The 12,751-nt window shown below is 37.8% G+C and overlaps 1 protein-coding gene across 2 annotated transcripts in view; it reads right to left on the bottom strand.

Moving 5' to 3' along the window:
• snama (something that sticks like glue) overlaps positions 1-12,751 on the bottom strand; it is a 651,651-nt gene that overhangs the window by 245,372 nt on the left and 393,528 nt on the right. For both annotated transcript variants that reach the window (XM_067149701.2, XM_067149702.2), the window contains one exon: positions 12,065-12,172. In XM_067149701.2, coding sequence (XP_067005802.2) covers positions 12,065-12,172 — 108 coding nt within the window. The remainder of the gene's footprint in view (positions 1-12,064; positions 12,173-12,751) is intronic.

The following is a 12,751-nucleotide window of genomic DNA, read 5'->3' as shown; positions in this document are numbered from 1 at the left end:
AAAGATATGAACGGAAAGGTGGCCCATAATGATTATGACAATGCAATAATTTTGGCTGAATACTTCAAACCACTAAGTGATGAACCTGAAGATTATTTTGAATTTGATCTGTACCCCAGAAATAAAACACCCCTGGAAAAGAGAATACCACCGGTTTACGATGAAGTGCATGCAGCTTTTGATTCACCTAAAAATTGTAAAGAGGCAGAAGAGAATCAACTAGTAGCGGAACTTTGGAAGAATGCAAGTGTACTGACTATTCAGAATTTATATAAACATATCATTGACATATGTAATACCGAAAAATTGCCTGAAGAATGGAATGTTGCAATTATACACCCACTATGCAAACAGGCAATAGATCAGATCCTAGTAATTATCGATGAATTTCTTTGCTGGATAACACTTATAAGATTTTTTCTAAGAATTCCAGAATTCATGAACAACTTTATAGTGAATTTGGTGAATATCAGGGTGGTTTTCGTCCACGACGAAGCTGTCCAGATAAAATTGTGTCTCATCAAATAGATTATAAAACATCAAAGAATTAGGAGCAAAAATTTAGTGATCACTTTTGTTGATTTTCAAAAAGCTTATGATAGTATCCATCATGAATCATTATTGCATATCCTTACTGAATTTGGTTTACATCGGAAACTTGTTAACCTTATTGCGGTCACTTTCAGAAATACAAAATCTAGAGTTAGGTTCAGAAATGAAATCTCTGAGCCATTTGAAATTCATACTGGTCTTCGACAGGGAGATGGATTATCCCCGTTGTTGTTTAACCCATTCACTGCCAAAGAGAATCATTCACTGTATATATATACACGTTATTGAACTCTGTACCTCGTCTGCCAAACCCATATATATACATTTTGGTGCAGTGTGTATTTCACTGATCTCACAAATGAACGCGATACAGTGTCATGCTTTGAGATTCCGTGGAAATGCTCAAAAAAGTTCTGTACGGCAACTATGCCACTCCATTTTGCGTGTTTTGAAAGCGTTCTGGGGTTATTTCAGCTTCGTTGGAGTGGGGTTGATTCCGGAGGGCTATATTTTGATAATGAAGCTGTAGAATATCTAACTGGCGATATTGAACTACAAGAAAGTGCTAGATAACGTAGTAATGGTGAATCTCAAGCAAAATTGTCACCCCTTCCTCAGATAAATTACTTTTTCCCCAAATGTAAATGATTTTGATATTACCAGTTCTTGGATCAACAATTTTAAATTATATTTCAGTATCACTGAGCGGAGTAGCGCATGTATTAACATGCTACGGTTATGGAACCAAGCTCTGCACTCGGCAGGCGAGTGAGTTCGAACCCCACCGTCAGCTGTCCTGAGAATGTTTTATTTTTGCTTTATTTTGTGGTTTCCCTTTTGTACTCCCAAGCAAATGTCGGAACAGTTCCTATTCATAAACCACAGCTGATTCCTTCCACATCCTTACCCAGTTTCATTCAACATCATTCATTTCATATTCATTATCTTCTCAACTAGCTGCCTCTGTGGATCAGTGGCAGTGTGTCGGCCTCCAGATCCCAAGATAGCGGGTTCAAACCCGGCAGAGGTAGTCGGATTTTTGAAGGGCAGAGAAAAGTCCATTCGACACTCCATGTCGTATGATGTCAGCATGTTAAAGATCTCTGGTGACACATTTGGTGTTTACCCGACAAAATTCTTTAAAATCTCAGGCATAGATGCCCAAGAGAGTTTTGGTTTACGCGGTCGGCCATCTAGTGGGCCTAGAGTAAAACGGAACGTCGAAATTGATGACAAGACAGCCAGATGGCGTCAAATTGAAATGTCTGCACACAGTAGCTGAGGCCATACGATTATTATTATTATTATTATTATTATTATTATTATTATTATTATTATTATTATTATTATTATTATTATTATTATTATTATCTTCTCAACTGAGGTTTGCATCAGGAAGGGCATCCAGCCATAAAAATATGGTGTAAAATATAATCTCACTTCATCCCCGACACCGTATTGGGCTGCTGGGCTAAGGGGACGATATGCATTCCATTAATGTTGTTGTTGTTTGAGTCATCAGTCCTAGCATCAGTAAATATGTGTCTGTAAAAGTGCTCCTTCCTTTTAAAAAAACCCGGCCCAGAGGGCTCGCGCGGTCGACAGTGAAAAGGTTAATCATCATCATCATCATCCATCATCATCATCATCATCATCATCATCATCATCATCATCATCAATGTCCCACTCCAGTTGCCCAGGTGTGGTTAACAAGCCTCCTCCACTCCTTTCTGTCCTTCCACTTTTCCTGCTCCATTACTTCCGCCACATCCAATCCAGCTTTAATTGTGTGCTGGAAAAAATTATGCATGAATGGAATAAGGTATATTCACCAACTGTTAGGATTGGAAGAAATATTCAACTAAATTGTCTTGCATTTGCTGATGATCTAGCATTATTAGCAAATAGTGCTGAAGAAGCTAAATTTCAAGTAGAGGGATTGGAACGATTAGCAGCGAAGGTTGGGTTGAAAATTAATTTTAAAAAACAGAAATTATGCCATCTTTTCAAGTTGACACTTCACATATTATGTTAAATAATACTCAGAAAATAAAGGTTGTAGACAAATTTAAATATTTTGGTGAGATTATATCTTGAAATGCTAATGATAAAGCATCCATAGATATTAGAACTCAAAAATTGAGACAAACACAACAAATTACCTGGCCGAGTTACAAGAAACAGTCTCTTTCGATTAATGCTATATTTCGACATTATAACCCGGTCGTTAAGCCAGAAGCAACATGTGCAAGTGAAACGTTATTTAAATTGAATACCCAATCAACAACAGACAAACTGCGGAAAGTTGACAGAAGAATTCTTCGGACAATTATTAATTAAAAAACACCAGATTGATGGCCAGTGATTTAATTACTGTGTTGATGGGATGAGAGTAAGTACATCATGGACATAACTTAAGTACCTAGGTGTTAATACAAGAAATCAATAATATCCACAAATATTGAAGGCTTGTCAGCTGCCAAAGAAGAACTCTTACAAAAACTATGCCAAGATCAGAAATGTGACGTCTTGTGCATTCAGAAAACTCATAGGGATGAACATCAGAAACGTCCAAAGATTTCAGGAATTATTTTAGTTGCAGAAAGGCCACATGCGAAATATGGCAGTGCTGTATCTGTAAAGCCAGGTCTCCAGATCAGCAGTACTCATTACACTGAAGATAACAACATCGAAATAATCACCGTGGAGCTAAGCAACATGACCAATCACATCTGTGTTCAAGCCTCCAACTGAAAAGTTCTCTTTCTCACCAGCTGCAAATTTTGGTAAACAAAGTCAAAAGTAATCGGTGACTTTAACAGCCGTAGTCACGTCTGGGGATATGCTCAAGAAGATGAGAAGAGAGATCGTCATTTCATGGGCTGAAACCCAGGAGTTTTCCGTTATTCACGACAGTAAGCTTCCCTCCTCCTTCAGCAGTGGAAGATGGCACCGAGGGTATAACCCAGATCTTCTCTTTGTGAGCAACTGCTTTGAGCAGCAATGTTCTAAAGAAATGGGTTCACCAATCCCAAGAACACAACACCGGCCACTAATATGTCACCTCTCTTCATCCATAAGACCACACGAAGTTTGGTTCAGACGGAGATATAACTTTCAAAAGCCTGACTGGAAAAGGTTTTCCAGTATGTTGGATGAGAGGATACCCGAAGATTATGACAAATTCATTGATATCGTGAAATTCTGTTCACGGGCAACAATTCCCAGAGGCTACAGGACACACTACTTTCAAGGTATAACTCGTGAAATAACTGCTCTGCTGCACGATTACTACACGCTTCACGAAAAAGACCCATTTAGTGAGCAAACTATTCAAGCAGCACAAAGTGTTCTTTCCTCTATCTCTCAGGCAAAGAAGGAGACATGGATGAAATTGATGTCTGAAGTCAATATGGGTAGGAGCAGTCAAGAAGCTTGGAGACTTTTAAAATGCTTGAACAATGATCCTACGCAAGCTAACACACATGCCAATGTGAGTGCAGATCAAATAGCACACCAACTTTTGCTTAATGATAAACCAAAACTTTCCATGAAAATAGGGAAGAATCCTATAGTCAGACAACTAGACGAGAGCAATGAGTTATCTAAGCATTTCACACTAACTGAACTGGAATTAGCTCTCAGTAAGTGTAAGATTGGGAAGTCAGCAGGGCTCGATGACCTGCGAATGGAACAAATTATGAACTTTGGTCCTACTGTGAAGTGCTGGTTGGTAGAACTTGTGAACAACTGCGTTCAGTCTCCCATGATACCTAAAATGGAAGGCTAGGGTCATAGCCATTCTAAAACCAGGCAAAGATAAAAATGACCCTAGGAGCTGCAGACCAATCTTCTTATTGTGCCATCTTTTTAAGATTCTGGAGAGACTAATCCTCAATAGGTTGACTGATAAAATCGAGCCACTTCTGATTCCACAGTAAGCTGGTTTCAGGAGAGGGAAAAGCTGCACATTGCAGGTGTTGAAATTAAGTCAACACATAGAAGATGGTTTTGAAAGCCGGAAAACACAGGAGCTGAATTTATAGATCTCTCGGCAGCATATCATACTGTTAATCACCGAATTCTCCTAGGAAAGGTTTATAGTGTGACAAAGGACTTTCATCTGACTTGTGCCATTAGAAACCTACTTCAAAATCGAAATTTCTTCGTTGAGTACCAGGGAAAAAGAAGCAGGTGGAGGATACAGAAGAACGGACTACCTCAGGGAAGTGTGTTGGCACCAATGCTTTTCAATATTTACACAAATGATCAGCCTCCTCCTGCCGGGATGAATAGTTTCATCTATGCTGATGACTGTGTGATCACTTCTCAGGGGGATAACTTTGAGAAGATTGAACAAACATTGTCCAAAGCTCTAGACATTCTCATTGGCCATTACAAGAGGAATCAACCAACACCAAACCCAACTAAGACGCAAACCTGTGTTTTCCATCTAAACAACAGAGAAGCTTCCCGAACTCTGAAGGTTACTTGGCAAGGGATAGCATTACAACACAATCCTACCCCGAAGTACCTCGGAGTCACTCTGGATCGTGCCTTAACCTACAGAAAACATTGTATGAACATCAAGCAGAAAGTGGCTGCTAGAAACAATATTGTGTGGAACCTAACTGGAACATCTTGGGGAGCACAACCAGACACAGTGAGGACATCTGCCCTTTCGCTCTGCTATTTCGCAGCTGAATACGCATGCCCAGTGTGGTACAAATCTTGCCATGCTAAAGCAGTCAATGTAGCACTCAACGAAACCTGCCGCATTATTACTGGATGTTTCCAGACCTACACCTTTGGAAAAAGTGTATTGCCTTGCAGGGATAGCACCTCCCGATATCCACCGTGAAGTGGCGGCCAAGAAAGAAAAGAGAAAGATGTTGACATCTGAAGCCCACCCTTTGTTTGGATATGAGCCACCATGCCAGTGGCTTAAGTCTAGGAAATGCTTCTTGAGAGTAACCGAAACATTTGCAGGAACAGTGCAGCAAGCAAGAATTTAAGAATGGCGCGTCAGGAGTCAACATACGAGTAACAGTCAATGGATGACCCCAAAAGAGGAACTCCCTCCTGGCCATGTTACAGATTGGGTGAATTGGAGAGCACTGAATGGACTGAGCTCTGGTGTTACGCGGTGCAGGGTAAACCAGAAGAAATGGGGTTTCGAAGTGGACAGTACCTTGTGTGTATGTGGAGAAGAGCAGGCCACAGCCTATGTGCTGCAATGTAGTTCATGCCCATTCAGCTGCACAACAGAAGACCTGGTTAAAGCAAAGCCAAATGCACTTGATGTTGCAAGGTTTTGGGCTGACATAGTTTAATGCGGCTATTCATCATTGAAGTAATTATGTTATGTTTTATGTTTTTCCTTATATTTAATTTTAAACTTATGTATACTTCTGACATGATATAAATAAATAAATATAAGAAAGGATCTTCATCGAGGTAATCACATTAACGAGGTTGTAAATAAAGGTTACAGACCTCTTCACATCGTCATGAAGGTATTTAGCGGTTGTAGCAAGCATGTAAAGGAGAGAGCATATTAAACAATGAATGACATGTTTCGTTCTACAAGAACATCCTCAGATTCTATCAAATCACATTAAATCATGCGTATATATGTACAATACTGTTTACGTTGCGTAGACTTGTCAATGTTGGAGATTTGGTGATAATATGAACAAGTATTAACAAATAGTGATTGTATTAGTATTCAACTGTCACCGTATTAACTTACACAAATGCTTCTGTACTTATCTAAACTGCTGAAGTGTAGTCTGTTGCCTTCAACCACTGCTTATGGACTGTGGTCACGGAGGGGTTGAGTGGAAAATTTCTGTGGGTGTTGCACTCTGTTCCAAGGAGAGGGGAGAGGGTTATTTTGATTCTTTGTGTTATAATGTATTTTATGTATTACGGAGTAAATGTAAGTTAATTACTTTGATTACATGAAGTATGGAACTTAATTGGAGAGTATGTTGAAAGATGTTAATTTTAGTGATAAATGATAACCTAAAAATAGTCTCGATTAGTGAAAGGTGGTGCATAAATTCAGAGAAATTAATACTGATGAACATCCAAACCCAGATTCCAGATCTGTAAGTCAAAGATTTCCTCCTGTTGATTATTACGCACTAATGCAAAGAGTGTAAATGCTGTCCAGGTGTTAAGTACGCAGGGGGGGGTTATACATGTATACTAATTTCTGTTGGCTCGATTGGCTTTCGCTTTGTTAATTTCAAACTTTTGTTATATACTCTGTTCCGTGTGGAGGGGAGGGTAAGTAGGTGAGTTGGGCGAAGTGTTGTGGGCCATGGTTCTGTGTACTGGAAAGAGGAGCAGTATGTTGCTTCTTCATGTTCTAATGTATTTTTCATGTATTAGGGAGAAATGCAAACTAATGATTAGATTAAATAAAAGTATGGAATTGAATTAAAGAGTATCTGTAAGATGTTATTTTTTTATTTCATTTTAGTGGTAAAGAATAACCTAAAAATTGTCTCAAGTGGCGATACACTGTGCGTAAATTCAGAGAATTTACTACAGATAAGAATATCCTAACGCACATTCCAGACATTTAAGTCACAGATTTTCTCCTGTGGGATTCATTAAGCGCTAATGCACAGAAGTGTTACGTTTTTTTTTTGTTGTTTCTTTTTTTTGTTTTTTGTTTTTTTTGCGATGTAAAATTTGATTGCTCCTTTAATATTCAAATATTTTCTTTTATTATCGATGTGAATTTTTTTTAGATCTTTGTTGATGTTTGTGAAGTGGTGTGAACTGTCACATATGTGCTCTCCCAAGGCTGAATACCAGTTTTATTTGATCGCATTTTTGTGTTCTTTGTACCTTGAGTGGAAATGACGTCCTGTTTGGCCTGTATATGTGACACTGCAGTTTTCAGTTTGGTTCTTGGCACTTGAGTTTATAAACACTTAACTTGGAAAAAAAGGTATTTTGTGTTTAGGTTGAATTTGCTGACGTGTGTTTGCAGTGTGTTGTTAGTTCTACAAACTGCCTTTAGACCTTGTTTTTTGAAAATGTTAGCTGTTTTGTATGTGTTCTTGTTAACGTAGTTGAGAACAATGTATTTTTTCTCTTTTCATGTGTGGTTCTTTGGATGTTTTTCTGTCTCGATTTGTTTAATTACTTGTATCTCTTCATTGAAATCTATTAATAATGTTATTTGCTTTACGTCCCACTAACTACTTTTTAAGGTCTTCGGAGACGTCGAGGTGCCGGAATTTAGTCCCGCAGGAGTTCTTTTACGTGCCAGTAAATCTACCGACACGGGGCTGTCGTATCTGAGCACCTTCATATACCCCCGGACTGAGCCAGGATCGAACCTGCCAAGTTGGGGTTAGAAGGCCAGCGCCTTAACCATCTGAGCCACTCAGCCCGGCTTGAAATCTATTGTGCTCATTGGTGTGGAAATAGTTCTGTGTATCATAGCATTCAGTCCCACTACCTTGTGTGTGTATGGTTCGTTGACAATAGTGTGTGATGTCTCAGTGGGCTTTTCTGTATATTTTGTATGACATGTCATTATTTCTCCTGATTGATATATCTAAGAAGTTTGTTTTCTTGTTAGTTTCTGGTTCCATTGTGAACATGACTGACTTGTGTAAAGAATTTAGTGTCTTTTATAACTGTTGTGCATTTGTGATATTATCATACAAGCATTATAAGTCATCTAGTATCTACTCCTCTAGAATGCTGGTTGTTTAAAAAAATGTTCTCAAAGTTATTTAGGACAATGTTCGCTATTATACCTGATAATGGTGACCCCCATGGCTAGCCTTCTTTTTGACAAATGTCGTTGAATGTAAAGCAATTTTGGTTTACTGTTGTTCTAAGCAGGTTAAGTATTTCTTTTGTTTCTTGTAGTTTTCTTTTAGTTGGTTTTTCTATAATTTTAATGGATTCTTCTATTGGTACATTGGAGCACATGTTAGTGATGTCAAAGGATGTCATTCGTGTGCTGTTATTTTTAGTTTATTTAGTTCTTGAATTAGTTCTAGGCTGTTTTTAATTGACACATCATCTTTAAGTTAGATTTTTTTCTTTCAGAATTTGGTTGAGTTGTTTACTTAAATTGTAACTTGGCACATCTTTGAAATTTACTATTGGTCTAATGGGACACAAATTTTTGTGTACTTTGGGGAGGGCTTTTAGTGTGGGGAGTTTGGAATTTTTTGTGGCAAGGCTTTCTTTTTCTTGTTTTGTCAGAATAAAGTCTGTTTTCTCGATCGCTTGTTTTATTTTGTTTTGAAATTTATTTGTTGGGGCGCCTTATAACTCTTGAATTCAGTCAGTGTTCATGAATTCTACTGTTTTTTCTATGTACTCACTTTTCTTCATTACGACTTGTGTTTCCTTTAACTGCTTTTGTGACTACTAGGTTGTCGTTTTTTGTTTTGTTCTGTTTTCAATGCAGAGTACTGAGTTGCACAATTTGGTTGTTTGGTGGTATTTTCTTGTGCGACTACTTTTAGGGCTTCGTTGGTGGCTAAGTTTTTTATTATTTCTCATTGTGGTATAGGTATGTTGTTGCATGCAATTTCTATGTCGGTGATTAACTGCTGAATGCTATTTTCAGTATGACGTTCATGGCAGATGAACTTGGGGCCATTTTCTAGAAGGCTTATCCCTATTTTAAAATGTGGAGTTTGATCTATTAACCCTTTCCCGCCCATATTAAAATGCATGTTTTCCCCAGAATTAAAGCAATTCTTTTCAGCCATCATTATGATAATGCAGATATTTATAAAAATGTATATTGTACAAAAACTAATGAACAATTAAATCGAAAATGTTTTCATCAAATATAAGGGAGAAATACTCTAATGCTGTACTAGCCATAGGAAGAGAATGGCAAGGTCCTGCCTCTTCAGTAAAGTCCGCCGGTTCGACGTAAGACAATGTATTTGTCCACTGAAAGTTAGGCCTGCAATCTATGTCATCACGCATGTGTACGTCGTCATTTCCTGAAATATCGTCACTTTCATTTTCACTTTCCACTTCATTGAGTTCACCTGAGCCACTACTAACAGTTTCACAGTCAGAATTATCGTTCACCAAACGTTCAATTTCGTTATCGCATAAAATATTTTCACGCGAATTAAACGTCGAGGTGTTTGTTTACTATATGTCACTGCCTTCCGTATTTCGAGTTCTAATACGCCTGCTAAGGTTTTAAAAGAAGATAACTAATATCTTTGGTCTCTAGGAAGTGCACATGCTAGTAACAGTAAGTTATATTTGTCTATCGGCCGATAGATGGCTCATACATGCGACTAGAAGTACAAGTACGCTTTCCTACGCTATGGGCGGGAGGCCCTAAGCTTTCGCGCTACGCATTTCTACGCTATGGGCGGGAGAGGGTTAATTAATCTAGTGTGAAAATTAGGAAGATTGTTGTGGTTAATGTTTTCTGGTTTTTTTTTTTTCTATTTACTGATTAGGTTACATATTTTACTGTCAATGATCTTTCGTTTCATGATGCCTTCCTTTTTAATGTAATCATGTAAAAAATAAGTGTAGGATGTCCACTGACTGGGGTGCCAAACGTTGCTTAGGCTTAAATGGATGCGTAGAATTTGTTTGTTGATTTCCTGTTTCTTTATGTACGTGAATTTAATTTAGTTTCTGATCCTTAATAATTGTGATTGGGATGTTGATATTTTAGCCAAAGTAGTTATGGATATAGCTTTTTATGGGTATGTACTTGAGAACAAAGTTCAATTCTGGATATTTCTTGTTAAATGTAATTGATAAGTCATTATTCACGATTTTGATTTTAAGTGACTTGAGTATTTCAGCTTTGTAATTTGCCTGATTGACTGTATAATATGTTAAGAAGAATTTGTTGAGAATTTGTTAATACCTGTTCAAATTATCACCACCTCTCAATCATTGTCAAGTTAATGCAACGTATCAACATTGCACGTATAAACGGATGATTTAAAGTGATTTGATACAATCTGAGGATGTTTATGTAGAATGAAACAGGTTATTCATTGTTTCATACTGTGTATTTTTTTAGAAGAATGTTAAAGTGTTATATATGTCAACTTGTGTGTTTAAGAGACTTAAAAGTGGAGAGATGGGTGGAATGACATTAGTAAATGAATAAGCTTGAGCGGAGCTTTCAAAAGTAGGAAAGATCATAATATGTTGATAAAGTTGTAATTCAAGAGGACAAATTGGGGCAAATAATCATTTATAGGACTAAATTATCAAGGGATATGTTGGATAAATTTCCAAGCTTTTATAGGACTAAATTATCAAGGGATATGTTTGATAAATTTCCAAGCTTTTTGAAAAAGCATTTAAAAGCTAAGTAAACAATTGATATGGAATCTGCCACCTGGGCGACAGCCCTAAATGCAGATCACTGATTATCATTTGATTGACTGTTTTCTAGCCGAAGTTCCATTTATCAAATACTAGTACTGTAGAACAAAGTCCGAACATTTCACTTAGAGATACCCTACGTTTACAAATTGCTACAAAATATATTAAGAACAATTTTGCAAGCAAATCAAGGACATATGACAAAAGATTTTATCTGTGCCCAGACCCGTAGATATGGTGGGATAAAAGAGGATTTACGGTAGCCCTAGTCAATGGGATAGGACAGGGCTGGGACTGAAAAGGAAGCAACCGTGGCCTTAATTAAACTATAGTCCCAGTATTTGCCTGATGTGAAAATGGAAAACCACAGAAAACTATCTTCAAGGCTGCCGACAGTAGGGTTCAAACCCACCATCTCTCAAATGTTAAGCTTAGAGCCACAGTAAGCAGCCCATATCAATCAACCAAAACCCTATGTGAAGAAAGAGGAACTAAATAAAGATAGTGAGAGAAAAATGTACTGGTGAAATTAAATAATAATAATAATAATAATAATAATAATAATAATAATAATAATAATAATAATAATAATAATAATAATAATAATGGCTTTCTGTCTCGCTAACTACTTTTACGGTTTTTGTAGAAGCCAAGATGCCAGAATTTAGTCCCGCAGGAGTTCTTTTACGTGCCAGTAAATCTACCAACACGAGGCTGATGTATTTGAGCACCTTCAAATACCACTGGACTGAGCCAGGATCGAACCTGCCAAGTTGGGCTCAGCAGGCCAGCGCCTGAGCCATCTGAGCCACTCAGCCTGGCTTGGTGAAATTTACCTATAAGATAAAATATATAGGACACATCGTGAGACACTTAGGATTTGTACAGTTAGTTTTGGAGTGAAAGGAAGCCAAGATCTGAATATGGATATAGGATGTAAGAGTTATGAAGAGGTGAAGAGACCAGGACAGCATAGTGAGGTATTGAAAGATACATTAAACTAGTCTACAGACTGGTGACACAAGCAACAATAACGCTGCCATCCTTCGTAAAGCATCAACCAGCTTATAAACAAATATTTTGTATGCTGAAGCATAAATCTATTCTTTATGCCCCCCCTCAAAGAGAAAAATACAATTACCACCATGCATCATGCCTCTTCCTCTGCCTCTTCCATAACCTCGATAACCACCACGACTAGCAGGATGGCCTTCTCTATCCATTTCATAGTGAGATGGTGGGCGAGAACCTGTAAAATAAAAAGTTAAACAACGTCCCACATTGAAATATACAAAAATTATGCAGAGTAACATATGAGCCGTTGTTAACAAAATGAGATAGCACTGTTCCCAAGATCTAGCAGTGCTGACAATGAAAGGACATTGTTCATTGACACGGGGAACACGATCAAAATGGAACCATTCGATAAACATAGTGTTTTCAAAGCTAAAGTCTCGAATTTTGTATAACATTAACTGTGCAATACAGCATTTATGGTTTATGTGTTACTGTTCCTAAACGTACAACAGTACATCTTCCTGGCCACCTTCAGTACGTTTACATAACAGCTTTTCTGTTCACCCCTGGGGCACTGACGATAGGCAATAGAGACAGGACGAGACAGTATGATAAGGCTCTACGGGCCATCCCCCTTCAGTACATTAGTACCAGGAAAACCTGCAGAAACTTCTTGACCAATCATTCAGTGTCTGCTTACAGTCCTCCAGGAGAAATGCAAAGTGAAATGTATAAGGGTCAGTAAAAAATTTGAATTATAAATAAAGTGGAGAAAGGTCAAAAAAAGAAGAAGGATATTGCAGCTGAGTAT

Source organism: Anabrus simplex, chromosome 6 (genome assembly GCF_040414725.1).
Source record: "Anabrus simplex isolate iqAnaSimp1 chromosome 6, ASM4041472v1, whole genome shotgun sequence".
In the NCBI taxonomy this organism is placed as follows: Eukaryota; Metazoa; Arthropoda; class Insecta; order Orthoptera; family Tettigoniidae; genus Anabrus; species Anabrus simplex.
Note: the sequence above shows the minus strand (reverse complement) of the source record. Positions and strands in the feature narration are given on the sequence as shown.